Source organism: Mirounga leonina, unplaced genomic scaffold (assembly GCF_011800145.1).
Source record: "Mirounga leonina isolate KUSES-001 unplaced genomic scaffold, KU_Mleo_1.0 Mir_114, whole genome shotgun sequence".
In the NCBI taxonomy this organism is placed as follows: domain Eukaryota; kingdom Metazoa; phylum Chordata; class Mammalia; order Carnivora; family Phocidae; genus Mirounga; species Mirounga leonina.
In genome coordinates this window covers 5204547-5221292 of record NW_023270265.1, presented here as the reverse complement: position 1 = coordinate 5221292, position 16746 = coordinate 5204547, and the positions used below count along the sequence as shown (strand labels likewise).

At 44.4% G+C, this 16746-nt stretch overlaps 1 protein-coding gene across 14 annotated transcripts in view; it reads left to right on the top strand.

The window, feature by feature from the left end:
* The window catches only part of KCNMA1 (potassium calcium-activated channel subfamily M alpha 1), a 725292-nt gene that overhangs the window by 348712 nt on the left and 359834 nt on the right, over positions 1-16746 (top strand). For 12 of the 14 annotated variants that reach the window (XM_035022513.1, XM_035022505.1, XM_035022592.1 and 9 more), the window contains one exon: positions 14664-14725. In XM_035022513.1, coding sequence (XP_034878404.1) covers positions 14664-14725 — 62 coding nt within the window. Of the gene's footprint in view, positions 1-14663; positions 14726-14883; positions 16328-16746 lie in introns of those variants that run through there. The other 2 variants (XM_035022539.1, XM_035022530.1) reach the window with 2 other exon arrangements.

The following is a 16746-nucleotide window of genomic DNA, read 5'->3' as shown; positions in this document are numbered from 1 at the left end:
GTGTCTGTTAAGCACTTGAAACGTGGCCTCGTGGGACTGAAGAACTGAGTCTTCAAATTTTATTTAACTTTGGTTCATTTCAACGTGAACCTCAAAACCGAAGCAATTTAAGATATTTTTCTGTTAAACACAACTGTGTTGTTTCCCTAGGAGTCATTTTCACTAAATGCCACAACTGTTGGGTCATGTAAGACACTGTTGCATTGTAGGAGGTGTGGTGGGTGCACACAGGTTGTTTCTATAGCCCCTCAATAACTTTCGATATGAATTGCATGTTGATGTAAAATGTATTTTGCACATACGGGGTTATATGTGAAATATCTGAAACGTAAATACTGCTTATTTTTTATTTTTTTATTATGTGGGTACTAGGCAATTTAAATGACAGATGTAGCTTGAATTGTATTTCTGTTGGATGCAGCTGGCTTGAAGTTAGTTCACCCTCAGGCTACTGGATAGGGTGCTTGGTCAAAGGAGAAGTACCTATTGTGTTTTTGGTGGACACTGCGCCATCGTCCTGATGACCAGTTCTCTGTGGACCCCTGGGCCCTCACCTCTTCATTCCTGTTCCCAGGGACCAATGTGAGCTGTTGTGATACAGGTTTTGCAGATGGAGTACCGTGAGACAGACGTTTGTGGGAACTCATACATTGCACATAACCCCCATTTTGCTAAAAAAGATGAGGACTTGGTTGGAGTTGAGGGATCTTTGAACCAGATCCTACTCATGCTGTTCTACTCTTGCCTGTTTCTTGGCTAGGCCTGAGGCCTGCAACTTGGAAGAGTAAGATTGGTCTCCTTTGCTGTAGGTAGTCTTGAGACCACAGGCTGTTCTTCATTTCCCTCCTTTTCTATCCATTCTAGATTCCCCTTACCCTCTCCCGGTCTGGGTAGCTTACCTGGTAGCCTGACCCAGATGTTCATCTCCAGTGGTTGGATGTGGTTGGTTCCGGCAGGAAGCAGCTGTCCACCCATCCCCCCATGTGAGGGCCAAACCCTGCACCCGGACCCAGAGGTGCCAGGGCGCAGGGGGTCAGGTGGCTTTGCTTGCAGGAAAATCACCTGCCAAGACACCCGGGCTACTGAAATCCAGGTGGCGGCAGATGGCCCAATCAGTGCGGGCCTCCGGCTCGGGCCCAGTCCCACGTGCCATCTATGTCCCCCAGAGGTCTGGCATGCAGCAACCTCCCCGTCAGCCTTGGTGTCAAGGAGGGTGGTTGGTGTGTGTGAGAGAGGTGGGGCTCCTCAGTGAGACTGAGTTCACGGAGGACTGTTCTTCTGGAATCACTCAAGTGGAGATTTGGAGGAACCAGGTGGTTTCTCCTCTTGCCAATGCAGAGCCCTGGCTGTGTGGGGCTTCCATCTGCCCAGCCTCCTGACTCCTGTTGCACACTCCACTTCGCTCTGCCTTAATAGTCTTCCCACCCACTGCTCAGGTGACTACAATTTTCATATACACGCAGTGAGTGCTTTTACTCAGGCTGCACATTGGAATTAGCCAAGGAACTTTATTTTCTAATAGAGCAGACAAATGCTGATGCCTTGTCCTACCTCCCAGAGATGCTGGTGTCATTGCTCTGGGGTGTAACTTGGTGATCTGGGTTGTAAAATCTTTTAGAAACTTTAAAGTTCTCCTTTTCATAAGGGAACCAATGCATTAAGTGGATGTTTCTCCAAATGTGTCAGAATTACAGGGAGAGGGCGCCTGGGTGGCTCAGTTGGTTAAGCGACTGCCTTCGGCTCAGGTCATGATCCTGGAGTCCCTGGATCGAGTCCTGCATCAGGCTCCCTGCTCGGCAGGGAGTCTGCTTCTCCCTCTGACCCTCCCCCCTCTCATGTGCTCTCTCTCATTCTCTCTCTCTCAAATAAATAAATAAAATCTTTAAAAAAAAAAAAAAAGAATTCCAAGGAGAAAGGGTATGGTGTGCTTGTTGAAAATGCAGAGTTCTGAGTCATCTCTCAAGCTCTTGGAATCAGAATATTTGGAAAATTTTAAATAAATATTTAACAAAAACAGAATTTTTGACAAACAGCCCCAATAGATCGCAGGTATACTGTGATGTCAACATCGCTGTATCAAGTCATTAACAACTTCGTATGGATTTTTTTTTGTCATCCCTTGTGTTTTTTAAAAGGGCCAAGGAAGAAGGCTAATGTAAAATTCAAAGGAAGTGATCTCTAGTGATTCTCACTGTTAAATTTAGACTTCATAAAAGAATTTTCCATTATGGGATATAAGAATGGAAATTGTGCCAATCGTGTATACATAAAGCAGTAAACATGCTATTTCCTTGGGGATGGGAGAGAGGGTTCCTTATGGTTTGGGGGGCAAGTGGGGCCAATGCTTACCTTTTTTGTCCCCATTTTGGGGGGGGGGGGTGGTCCTACCATCATAGCTATTCAAGAAAACCTTCCAGCCTTGATGCTTCTTCACCAAGGAACTCCGAAAAAGCTGATGGAACTCCAGGGTTCCACTAGGTAAATGTTTGGGGGACACTGACAACCTCATAACATAAAATTCAGGAAGTAGCTTTGCTATCATGGATTAAAAGAACAAAGAAAGGAAGGAATGAAATGGAAGAAAGGAAAAAGAAACAAGACTTTAAAAAAATCCAGCCACCCTGTGTAGTTGAAATGGCATTTAAAACAACATTTAGAATTGTAGCTTAAAAATGATAACTGGCTGCTTTTGGAGAGAACATGTCAAGTAGACCTGCATTCTTAGGAAGGTTGGTCAGCCCAGAGCACACAGGGAAGCCAAATTAGTGCCAGAAATTTCTGGTAGGGGGGTGGAGCTTGAACCAAGGGAGTTGGTCTGTCTTTCCTCTGTCTTAGACATGTCTGGGAAAAATGGGCAGAAGCATGATTTTTGGTTTCTTTGATTTTGGAAGCCTTGTGGACAACTATTCTTTAGCACTGCTTTTTTCCAACAAGAAAGGAAATAGTTTATCGATGAGCTCCCATTTTCCATTTGTGGTACTTTTTGATTACTTTCTTTGGAAACCAGTCTTCTCAGCCACACCGTTACAAATCTTAGTTGAAGTATCTCTTCAGATATCTAAGCTCACATATCAGAAATGGGTGTTTTCAGGGCGCCTGGGTGGCTCAGTTGTTAAGCGTCTGCCTTTGGCTCAGGTCATGGTCCCAGGGTCCTGGGATCAAGCCCTATGTCGGGCTCCCTGCTCAGTGGGGAGCGTGCTTCTCCCTCTCCTACTCCCCCTGCTTGTGTTCCCTCTCTCGCTGTGTCTGTCTCTGTTAAAAAAAAAAAAAAATGGGGATTTTAATAGTTTTATTAGCAATGGTGACATATCTAAATTCATGACATATCTTTCTATGGAGAAGATATATCAACTTAATTAAAAACAAACCCAAAACATGTTGGCTGGCATTGTCTAGCACATTGAACTAGCCTATGAAAATGATTTTGAGTAATATTTCAAGATAGAGTTCTGGCCAGTTTTCTCCCTTTTGGAAGCCTTCAAAATTTATAGATATTTTAAGGGAATTTTGTCCAAATAGCATGGAACCAAAACAACCAATTTAAAATGTTTTTATTTTTTTTAAATTTTTTTAATTTTTTAAAGATTTTATTTATTTATTTGAGAGAGAGAGAATGAAATACAGAGAGCATGAGAGGGAGGAGGGTCAGAGGGAGAAGCAGACTCCCTGCCGAGCAGGGAGCCCGATGCGGGACTCGATCCCGGGACTCCAGGATCATGACCTGAGCCGAAGGCAGTCGCTTAACCAACTGAGCCACCCAGGCACCCCCAATTTAAAAAGGTTTTACACCCATACTCAAAGAAGGCAGAATATTTTGAAAGGATTAAAATTTTTTCTGATGGCTTAAAGCAGTGATTCTCAAAATATGGTCCCTGAACCAGCAACATCAGCTTCGCCTAGAGGTTGTTAGAGATGCAAATTCTCAGGCTCCCCCAGACTTATTGAATTGGCATCTCTGGGATGAGGTTCAGCAATATGTGTTTTAACACGCCCTGTGGATAAGTTCCGATCCATACTCATGTTGACAACCACTGTTAGACTACAGCATAAATGTCTGGAAAGGCTTTTGATGCTGGGAACCTCATCTTGGCATCTGTCATCCTCCTTTGCACAAGAATCAAAACTAGAGTTCAAGTTCTCTAAAGCAGGACCATTCTTTCCTACTCTGGATCCCGTGCCAGCTCAACCCTGAGCCTGTAGTGGGCACTTGGCAACTGCACGTGATGAATGAATGAATGGGTAGCTGTGGGATGGTGTGGGGAGTTCAGAGGAATGAATTCTTGTGCATAGAGATCTTATAATGGAGTGGACAGGGAGGGGATTTCAGTGATCAGGTTGGGGCTGTGCTGAAATACACAGCCAGATTATGACAAGAGCCCCAGAACCCTGAGAAGGTGATGGTTCTCCCCCACATATAAATTGAAAACTTGGAAAACCCATACAAAGACTTAAGGACATCCACCTCGGTTCTGATGTCTCCTCAATAGCTGTGTCAAAGCTTTTAAAAATAGGAAATACAAAATTCTTCCCATGTTTTCTGGCTCCTGCCTTGCTGAAGACAGCCTGTGTGCCTGGTCTGCCTGTAGAGAGGAGGCCTGAACATCATACACGTGCTCTTCCTCTTTTTAAATGGCTTTGAAAGACAACAAGTAGCATTACACAGACAATCCTCTTTCTCCTGTTCTGTTTCCAAAGTAAGCGAGAGGTCTAGAGAGGCAGGAAGCTGTGTTACCCGACTGGGCTCCCATCCCTCCACCCCTAACACATGCCCCATGCAAGTGGAGCTTGCAGGTTTCTGACTTGGTCTCCGGTGAGCCAGAGCTGCAGTTAGGCTGTGAGGCATTATTAGCATCTGGTCATCACCACGCCACGGGGTAAGATGTGGCAGGAGGTGGGGCGGCAGCTGGGGCTGTGGTCCAGCCTTTCTAAATGAACAGCGATGCAGTGTTGGGTGGGGCATCCACCCCCATTAAGGACAACCGTAATTACACGGGTTGAGATGTGTGCCACTGACCCTTGCCTTCTGATTTTCCATGATGTTGGGGCGGGGATGTGTGAGCATGAGGAATGCTATCTCATGAAGATTTCTACTTCCTTCAGGAAAGGCAGCTTGTTTGTAAGAATATCAGAGTAAATTCAAAAATTTGTTTTCTCTGAGGTGAGGGAAGGAGGGAGAGATGTCAAAAGGGGACAAGCTAGTACCTTCTCTTTGGAGACTTGGATCTCAACCCACCGTAAACCTTAGTACAGGGGGCTTGAGAGTTTCACTCTTATCTAGATGGCATTTGCCAAGGTCAACCCCTTTGTCATGGTCAGCTGTTGGGTCTACAAAAGAGGAAACAGTGTGGTGCTTTGGGAAGCAAGTACATGAACGTGCGCCTTCATGGTCAAGCCTGGCGTGGGGCGGGACACTGATTTTGAAGCTTGGTCAGTATTGGTGTCAATGTTTTGAATGATTGTTTATCATCTTGATGTGGAGGGCTTTTGGTGGCCCTGCTTTCCAGGTTGCATTGACAATCCTTTTTTAAAAGCAACACTTTGGGTGGCAAAATGATTACTGTAAAAGATGGAAATTTAGGTTGTTCCAGGGGTGATTTTAAGGTCCACTAAGTGGCTGTAACTGAGTCATTGCTGCAGCTTGGCCTTGAAGTTTAGACCTTAGGGACCAAATGTCTTGCGTCCATGACATTATCTTCTAGGGGACATTGTTACATGTTTTAAAAGTGTTATAAGCCAAAGATGTACATTCTTTTCTTTTCTTCTCTTTTTAATTGTGGTAGAGGGTACATTCTTTTAAAAATCCCTGTCATATCTGGGACTTTAGCCACAGTTACCAAAAGACATAATAGGTTCTGGCTCTAGTCAGAAACCCTGATCCCCCCTGAAACAAATAATATATTATATGTTAATTAATTGAATTTAAACAAACAAAAAAGGAAACCCTAGTCCCTGAGAAATTCATAGTCTTCTTGATGTATCAGTAATAGATGAGGCTGAAGGTGGGAGGGGAAGGTGAGGACCCATGTAAGTTCTCTGTGGTTAAATAGGGGATAGATTCTGGAACCAAGGGGGAAATTCCAGCTTACTGAGGAATAAGATCGAACATCCCAGAGAGGCAAGAGTCACCTGTATGTAGTATAATTTTCTTAGAAGTTCCCACTGCCATTGAGAGGAGAGATATTAGTATCCCTCTGGAAAGATGATTATGTTTGAGTTTTGAAGTTTAAATATACTGTTAGATTCTGCTTGCAGATTCTCAGAATTTTCCTTCTATTTTTTTTATTGTGATTAGCTTCATGTAAGATTTGCCATTTTATTCATCTGTAAGTATATAGTTCAGTAGCTTAAGTACCTTCACAATACTGTACAACCATCACTGCTATCCATCTCCAGAACTTTCTGATCAATCTAAACAGAAACTCTATACATATTAAACAATAATCCCGTATTCCCGCCTCCCCCCAGACCCCGGCTACCACCATTCTACTTTGTGTCTCTGTGAACTTGACTTCTCAAGGTTCTGCATGCAAGTGAAACCATGCATAATGGTCTTTTTGTGTCTGGCTTATTTTACTTAACGTAATATCGCCAAGGTTCACCCATGTGGTAGCATGTATCAGAATTTTTTTCCTTTTCAAGGCTAGTATTCCATTGTACATATAGACCACATTTTGTTTATTGGTTCGTCTATCAGTGGACATGTGGGTTGCCTCCAAAGCTGCTTATGAACTTGGGTGTACAAGTATCTGTTTGAAACCCTGCTTTCACTTCCATTTTTGCCTTTAATATACTATAAGAATGGCCAAGTTTGAGAAGGAGGGTAAAGATGGCCATAAATTTACTCCTTGGTGATGGTAAGTGGCAACTGGTGACTGGACAGTTCTACAGAAATTTTCTCATCTTATGAATCTAATTAAATTAAAAACCCAGTTGGCCAGGCCCACATGCACTTAAGTCAGACAATTTCCCCAAAAGCTCATTGGCTGCAAACTTGGAAGCTCTACCGGCAGATGGAAAATTTTCCCCTGGATTTTTCAGTAATTGGACAGGAAAGGTCTCTCAAACTTTAGTCCTAGAATGGAAGGCTTTTATCTTGCTTGCCAATGCACCAGGTTAATGCTGTTGGTAAAAATATGAGAAAATCAGCCTTTTAAGTTTTATGATCCCATGATATAAGATTTCAGTGTCATTAAACCTTGATTCCCAGGCAGGTCACAGGTTTTAGGGAAAGTTTTCTTACTCAGTGTTACAATTGCTTTCCATCTACTTCAGTTTCTTGTTTTTAGTTATAATAAATTGAGGCCTTTAGAGGAGCACATTTAACTCTTCTGCATTTTTGTGTTGTGCAAAATGAAATGAGCATGTCAACAAAACCCAAGATATAATACCGTTGACGTCTACATGGCAGTAGGGAACCACTGGCCTGCAGAAATTCACACAGCTTGTGCCCCGGTGTTATATCAACATGGTCCCTCAGGAGGGAAGAGATTGGGCGACTGACGTATAATTATGCCCCCAATTCTTCTTTGGGGAAAAAAAAAAAGAAAAGAAGGATCCTTTATATCTATTCCATATTAGTCAAACTCTGCCCTCTTTAAAAAGCTCATTATTGTGCCTAATTTATCTATTTGCCAGCAGATGTGTGATTTACAATAAAATTGTTCTTAGTAGCTTACATTAAGAAGGAACCCTATTATTTTCCAGTTTTTATCTATAGTCATTTTGAAATTACCTAATTTGGAAATGGACAGAGACACATGCTAGGAATGTAGTTGGTTAATAAATATTGCTAGAGACCCAGTATTTGTGATTAATTAGTGAAGTATCAGTTTATCTCTGTGTCCCTTGCAGTGTGTGTGCGTGTATTCATGCATTACTTATACATTTATATTTACATTATTTTGTGCCTCACTTCATTATGACATGTACTTCACTTTGTTTCCACACATTCCCAGTCCTGATCCTAATTTAAATTCTCAACTTCTTCATATAGCACTCCTGATATCTATCACCTCAAATTGAACCTATCTTTCATTGAGACATAGTTTCCCTCACTTCTCCGTAGGTGGCTTGTTTCTTTATAGCCCAGGGACTCCTGGACACTCTGGGCCTCCATAGCCTCTTCCATCTTGGTACAAAACCTTTTCTCTTGAGGCTCCTGCCATCCAACTGAATCCTTACCCTTTCTACTCTCCCTGGTGCTGGCATTTGAATAAGGCACAATTTTACTCTTATCTGGAAGTCCCATGTATTTTATAATTCTAAATACTGACTACTGAAAGCACTTCTTTATTCTTCCTTTCTTTCATCTTGAATACATCTGTACTTAAACTGTTGTTTGGAGTCTTGGCTTTCAGTGAATCATCTTGCAGCATTTTTGTGTAAGCACTTCATAAGTCACAAGTAATGTGCCAGAATGTTATTTTGGAAACTTAGGGGACCTTTGGATGTTTAAATGGCACTGTCAAAATATTGGTTTTATATTTTACAAATCTTTTGTTATTTAGGATAACAAAAATACCTTTCTTGGTAGCAAGACTATGTCTTCTATTGAGAGTAGATGAAGGGTGAGGAAAACATGAATATACTGGCCAGATCGGGAAGAAAAAAATATCTTTTCTGTTTTTCCCCTTCAGAAAACACTGATACTCAGAGTGTGAGCTTCTCTGGGCAAAACCTACAGAAACGTGGGTTTTCAAAGATTCATAGGGGCAGGAGGAAAGGAGACTGAGTGAGACCCCCCCCCCCACAATTCCCTATAGCAATAACAGAATGAGGCACAGAGCCAGGAGAGGGCCAGTCAGCGGCCCCTCTAAGTTGTGTTGTAGTTTTGTGGGATGGCAGGCTGCAATGAGCAATTGATTGTGCTACAGGACACACGAAACCATGAATCCGAGTGTCCATAGGACTCCCGCTTATGATTATCTGAAAGAAACAAGCCCCTCTGACACAGATTAGTGAACGCATAACGGCCATCGTGTTGAATTACAATATGCAGAAATGGTATCCCCTTGGCATCAGAGAGTGCTGCCTCCTCAAGCCAAAAGTTCTGAGTTCTTTTGCCTTGGGCGATAACTTACTGAGGTCCTGATCTGATGCTCATCTATTCCAACGCCCCATTTCACAGATCAGGAAGCGGAGTCCTGGAGGTGGGAAGGGATGTGCTCAAGAGCGTACTGCTTACTGGGGCAGAGTCGGGACTCAAACCCAGACGGGCCCGTGCCCCCTTTGCCACGAGTCTCTCTGCCGATGCGCCTAGTGCCTGCCCTGCCCTGCAGCACACAGGTGGAGCGGGGGTGTGAGGGATTTCCTTTCTTCTCCCCGGGTTTTCCATCCTCCCCTTCCCCTTCCACTTTGGGGGTTTGTGGTGGTGGTGGTGTTACTTCTGGGTCTTCTCCTTCCTTGGACATCCCAGAAGTGTCCGTTCATATGTGTGGCATTTATCAAAGCCACAGGGGACTCCTGAGTAATTTCAAATTCTGGATTTCATGCTTGTTGAGGGCAAAGACCAGGCCTGACTTTGCTCTGTTCGTTTTCTATTTCCTCCTCTCTCCCTTTGGGCTTTGCACGTAGGAGCTCAATAAATGTCTGTCGGAGTTGTTAAATTCACCAGACCAAACATTTTAATTTGGATGGTGGAACGATGTCATCTCTCATAAACGAAACGTCCCCACATTGTTTTGCCTTGGGAGTTCTCATGTCTATTGTTTTTTATATAGTGAATTTTACTGTATATAAATTATACCTCAATAAAAAAAATAGTGATGTGCCTTTGGGATTATATGCAGAAAATAGTCCATTTTTGGAGGGGTTGCTGCTGCCAGTAGTTGGCTAGGCCCCAATCAAACATGTGGAATCATTAATTAGGGTCATTTGTTCTGCTCTGAGCTGAGCAGAATGTATATATAACCTGCTCAGGAGAGAATTAATTCATCCTCCTCTCTGTACTTTCTAGAGTCCTCCTAGCACGATTCTCAAAGCCTACAGGCCTCGTACATATGTTCTAATGGGCTAATTGTTAAGGCGACATTTGTAAATTAATCTCTGACTTGAGCTAAGTGGTTTCCCCTAATGGCTTTAATTCAGTGACTCCCATTCTTGGCCATATATCAGATTCACTGGAGGAGCTTGTGAGAAATAGAGGTGCCCAGCTTCCCTGTCCCCTCAGCTGGCCATTCTCTGGTTCCAGGGCAGGATGACGGCATCTCTGTTTTTTAAGAAGTGCCACTCAAGTGATGGGGTTGTGGGGGAGCTGCCTTTCTGAGCCTCTGCTCCAATCAGTGTCTGGAGGCCCTCACAGACTCGTGACTTGTGTCTATTGAAAGCACTTGGGTCAAACTCAACAACTTGAAACCAGTTTCTAGAACAGGCAGTGTGTCTAAGAGCCCACCTTCCTGATTCATTCATTCTGTGTTCATCTCACTGGGACTGTCCTTTGCTTGAAGATCTTCAGTGACCTGATGGGGGATATTCTGTGCTTTGCCATCTTGCTTCCCATTTTTATGAACTTTCTGAGACATTTGAGAGATCTTCAGGGCCTGCTGGAATGTCCATCATGAAGATATCTGTGGATCTCCCCCTCTCTGTTCTCCACTTATCATCAGGCTCCTGGTGCCAAGTGTTATGGACAGAGTTGTTTGTTTGTTTGTTTTAATGCAGTGTGTGTGTCTTTGGGTCTGTGTTCCTCTGTGCAAGCACATGTTATGTTTGATCTTGCATTTCTGAGAACAGATAACTCAAGAGTCCCCTTGTTTCAATGACATTAATCAAATCACTTTTGTTAGGTATCTGGCACCTCCGTAAATATCGCTCAGTACTTGGTATCACCTCATAGCTTGTAGGTATTTTCAGTCAAGCTAAGAATATGGCAGTTCGCACTGTCCCAGGTAGCCGCAGTGATCTGGTGGTGACCCCAGCCTGTGAAAAGCTAGAAAGGCTCTGGCAGAGGTCAGCACACAGTGTGCTGAGAGAGGGAATGCTCATACTGTCCCATATATCAGACTGTGTTTACAAGGTCTTGTTTGCGACAGCACTTGGTAAAGTGCTTGGTTATTGTACGAGGTCTTCTGTGCCTCCGCTGCTGGAGGGCTAGTGTTTCTCCATCTTGGGTATTCTGCTTCTCTTGGCCTCATTTTACCATGTCCCTTGGGCTTCAGTGCCTTTTATCCCTGGGACTATCGAGGCACATGGAAGGACTCCCATTGGCTTCCCCCTTACTGAAGGAATGCTGGAGTAGTCATTACAGGTAGGAAGAAGGGACACTGAGAACAAAGAGCATGTTGAGACAAGAGCCCCTATGGTTCCTGCCCATCCCCAACTTCTTCTCCCATTTATATCTCTACCTAGTCAATACCTTATTACAGATTGACTATTCCTATGCCATACAATTGAGCACTAATTGCATAACATAACATTGGTTACTATGTAAGGATTACTCCACAAAGAAGTATTATTTCATGACTCCAAGTGGACTTTTTCCATGTTTCCTAGGGCTTCGAGTAGAGCAGATGTGAAATAAATACTTAGATAATTATTTGGGGGTGCTCTATAACATAACCATTAGCATTTAGGCTAAAAATCTAACCATTTTGTGTAGTTGGACTGAATTTTGTCATATTTAGAGAAGATTTCTCAGACAGTGGGGGATTTATCAGAGAGAGAGAGAGAGATAAGAGATGGAGAGAGAGTGAGCACTTGCTAGTCCTTTGCCAGGGCCCCGTAGAAGATGAGTCCGTTGGACTCCTCTTTTCATGGCGTAATCCAAAGGGTTGATTCATTTTCTGCAGCACCTGGATCCAGGTTGACAATGTAATCAAGCCTGACATGATAAAGGGCCATTTAGCAAGTTTAAAAATCACATGCACAGTTGCCTTAATCCTGAGAAGCTGGTCCCCTCCCCATTGATCATTCAGCCCTGGAGGCAGGTGGGTGGAACAGTTTGGGCACCCTATACCTCCTCAAGAGTAAGCCTTCCGTCTGAACATGGGGACCCAAGAATAGGTTCACTCATCAGGATCTTCAGCTCTTGGAGGTCATTTTCCTCTTGGATTTCTTCCCTCCCTTACCCTATCAGAGAGATGCTGATATTTGAGTTTGCATCTTAAGAAGCTAGCAGGAGTCCTCCCCTCCTGTCACTGGCTGATTCGCTTAAATAAGCTGCACATTATTCCCCATCACAGAGGCCGAGTGAAGGCAGCTGGGACAAATTAGTGTCAGCTACTTCGTCTGGCCCCCCAGTGCTGGGAAATCCTTACCATTGCAGGAGAGCTTAGATTCTGAGCTTGTTTCATAATGATGTAGATGCCATTTGCAAGGGCTTCTATCCTCTTTTCTCCCCTCTCCCCTGCGTCCCTGCCCTGCCCTGCCCTGCCCTCCCCTCATTGGCCTGTATAGTCTGCTCTGACCAAAGCTCAGCAGTCACACACACACACACACACACACACACACACACAGCCCAGCTGACAGAGATTAGTCTTGGGTCAGCTGTTTATGAATGAAGAAGAGGTTCTTCCCCTGTGTCCTGGCCACGCCCCTTCTCTTTGCAGCATTTTGAGAATGAGGTCGGGGCCAGGATCTAACTGCTTATGTCTCAGAAATAGCAACCAGATCAAAATTAATCTTAAGCTATTTGTTTTGCTGCCTCATTCAGATAATAGAGGGAAAAGCCGAGGCTTGTTTATGTTTTTGTTTGTTTTTGTGGATGATTTTGCAAAGAATGAATGAGTGAGTGTGAGGGGAGAGCCTGGGGTGAGCTTGCCAAGGGGATTAGCACCGAAGAGATGGTGATTGCCAGCAGACTGCAGTGTTACCTTGGATTCAGCTGCAGCGTGGTTTAGTTTTTGAGACAAAATGGAAGAATTAAATAAGCCCCAGTGGTGTACTGTTTTACCACTTCCTTTCATAAGGCTAGTTTGTCAGGTGCTATGAGGCTGTGTCTTCCTTCTGCAATGTCGGGCTGTTTGTCATTGTTTACTGTGTGGTTGGCTGTCTGTCCACTAGCTCCATGGGGTTCTGCAATGTTTTCAGTGAATACCGTATGCAGATTTCATTTCCCCTCCACCACTGTGGTGCACACACACAATACAGATATGTGTGTGTGATCCTTTCTCTCTGTCTCTCTGTCTCTCTGTCTCTCTGTCTCTCTCTCTCTCACACACACACACACACACACACACACACACACACACACACACACAGCTTGACCGTGCCCAGTCATTACGTAAGTTGGGATTCATCTCTCTCCACCAGCTGATGTCAGGGATGGCAATATGTAGATACTCTGAGGAGACTGACACTTCTTTTCATCCAAAGTCCCTTTCGGATATTAGCGCATCTGAAAGGTATTTGTTGGTGGTGTGTTTGGCAGTGGTGTTTACTTTTGTTTCCAATCTTTGCATCTTTCTTATTTCTGAGCATCCATTTAGTTGCCCTACTGGTCTCCTCTGTGAAAGCCTAAATAAACAAACTAGAATGGAGAGTGTCAGTGTCAGCCTCAGCTGCGACACATGCACTTGATGGGCTTCAGTGTGACAGGCATCCTTTGGAGGATGTGCCAGACTGTCTTTCATGTCAATGGCGATTAATTTTGAGTGAAGAGTGTAAAGATGAACTAGGATTCTCGTGTAGCTGGCTCTGATGTATTACCGAATTTGGCTTTCCTCACCTAAACCATTTCCAGAATACTTGAGAAGTGTTGTAACTACACAGGCACACACACGTGCGCACACGCACACACACACATTTGTACAAGCAGCAAATTTGTGCTTTTCAAATTGATGGTTCTTGCCTGGAGACAGGAAGTAAATCAGGCGTTGCCTAGGGCTGGGGGCAGGAGCAGGGATTAACTGTTCATGGGTGTGAGGGGTCTTACTGGGATTGATGAAAATGTTCGAAACTAGATGACAGGAATGGCTGTACCACTCGGTCAGGTCACTTGAAGTCATTGAATCGTATACTTAAAATGGGTGAATTCTATGGTATGTAAGTGGTATCTTAGCAGAGCTGTGAAAAATTGATATTCCCATATTTGAGTTCCTCTGGCCGAGGTTGCACATAATATGACCCATTGTATTACCCTAAATGTTTACCTGCCCTTCCCACTGGAGAGTGCTGACTTCAGCTGCAGAGAAGCTAGACGCTGTTGATGATAGGGCCAGATGAGACCCAGCGCCACAGATACAAGAGTCTGGCCTGACCCCTGTTGGCCAGCACTGAGGTTGCTGCCCACTGCAAGGTGCGGAGGCCACATCAGGGCATCCTGTGGGGACCTCCAGGGGGCTGAGATTCCCAAGCTGGCCCCAGAAGGCAGTCGGAACCCTGCTTCCCAGCTGCTGCCGCATGTGTCAAAATCGGAGGGGGAGACGAACCAGGAGAGACGATGGACTCTGAGAAACAAACTGAGGGTTCTAGAGGGGAGGGGGTGGGGGATGGGTTAGCCCAGTGATGGGTATTAAAGAGGGCACGTTCTGCATGGAGCACTGGGTCTTATACGCAAGCAATGAATCATGGAACACTCCATCAAAAACTAATGACGTAATGTATGGTGATTAACATAACATAATAAAATAAAATTTAAAAAACCAAAAAACCAAAACCCCCAAAACCAAACACAAAGCCTCTCGGTGTTGGCTCTTAAGTGATGACATATTCCTCTTCTTTTGCAGGTTGTCTTAGTCTTTGCTCTCAGCATTGGTGCACTTGTAATATACTTCATAGATTCGTCAAAGTGAGTATTCAAATACATTGTCTTGCCCTCTTTGCTAAAACAATCATGAGCCTCTGCATTGATCAATCCATTTACTTTAACACCAAAATTTAGAAGGCTGTAAAAGGAAGGCAGGGCAGCTCTGTGTTGGTTTTCTGAAGGGGAAAATAAGCTTACACAAGGAAGGTTACTTTGATTCAGCTGGCACAAGGGGGAGGGAGAGGTACCTGAGGGTAAGCCTTTTTGCTGGGTATTATTTATTTTGAAATAGCTGTGTCCTGTTGAAGTATTTATACTAAAGATGTCGAGAGGTTAAGAGGGCTTTGGTATGAGTGTCCAACCACTGGGAGGGTTCCAAGTATCCAGCCAACATGGGCCTGAGCCATTCTTGCCATGGATGTAAGGTCCTCATCTCATTAGGGTTTCTGATGCTTTAATCTTATCGGAGTTCAGATTAGGAAGCATGGCTCTGTCCTTTGCCACTATCAAGCAGAATATTCTGTGGGAGCATCGCTAGTTGGTGCTTCTTGACTTGTGAAGGTAACAGATGGGATGGAGGAGTTCATGGCGACTCCCAGAGGCGCAGGCCTACGGCCATCTAGGATTTCCTAGAGCGGACATTCATGCAGACCCCTGGGGTGTGAGCTGAGTGAACTGGTACTCTAGGGTGAGCCTGATGTGGGGTCTTGTGACAGCGTTTAAGACTTTATAGGAGGCAGAAGAGGTCACCGAGCAGAACTGCTAGGTGGTGGCCCACTCTGCCTGGGTTCCTGCAGGTGTCACCCCAGGGTACCTCATTTGTTCCAACTATTCTATTGCAAGCTTGAGGCTGGAGCCGAGCTGGTCTGATGCGCCTTTCTGTGGTGACATGAACTTGAACTCTTTGCCTTCATTGTCCACTGTGAGAGTGTTTTCACCTCTTTGAACTCTATCCGTGGTATGGCTGCCTACTAGAGTTTGATTCCAGGAACCTGCTTTGTGTCCTTGTTGGCACAGACCCTGGTGTGCCTGGATTCTGAGCTTAGTGCTCTTTTTCTGCGGCTCAGGATGGTAGTAATTTCATGCACGCCTAAATTCTGAATTTCTCAGAGGCATCTGGTCACCATCCAAAGGATTTTGTGCAGTTGGGTGCTGAGGCCAAAATGCCATGTCAGGGAAAATAAAGAAAGCATCCCTTTAATCACTTACCTCTGGGGATCAACCAAGTCTGAGAATATCAGAGATCCTTCAGCCCGACCTCATGCACAAGGCTGGACTGCCCTCATCCACCTCAGGTGGAGGGTCCTTTCAAAGTCCTCCAGGAGACAAGATTCTACACGCTCCCTCCATCAGCTCTTCCTGGTCAAGAAAGAGAAGGGCTGCCTAAGTCTGGAAAACTCCAACTGGTATGTCATTGAAGGTAAGCCTCTTCTAAATATCTACTCTTAATGATTCTGGATCATATTTGAATTGAACCAAAGATCTTCTAAAGCTCTGGTCTTATTTCTCCATTCTCTTCCCAGGAGTGAGGAGTGTTCTCACATGTCAGGGGGTGCATACCCTGTCAACTTCCATGCCAGGCTCAGGAAATGGGTTTGGGCATGTAGAATGTGTGCCCCAGACCGAGCAAACCCTTACATGGAGGTGAGTGTGGTGATCGGTTAAGAGAGATGCCTCGGCACCTTCTTTCCCTTCCCCAGCCTTTCTGCTCCTCTGTATTTCTCAGAAATAAAATGCTCTTGTTAGATGGATTTGAATTGTGTCCTTTTTTACAGTGTCTATGAGAGGTAGTCTTTTGTTCTGTAGATTCTGGTGTTCTCGGCTCTACCTAAGAGGATGGAAAGGAATGGAATTCCCCAAAGCAAAGAGCCCCTTCCCTGGATACCCTGCAGCACCGCAGTGTTCTTCGGGTTTTGTTATGATTTTGCTAAGTCTTGGGAAAGCCAGCATTGGGAGCCCTCTCTGGCTGTGGTTTCTTTTATGGACTTGCAAAGAGTCTATTCCAAAGATGGGCAGTCAGTCCTATTTTCTGTTTTTCTCAGCAAAAATGTCAATAATCTTGG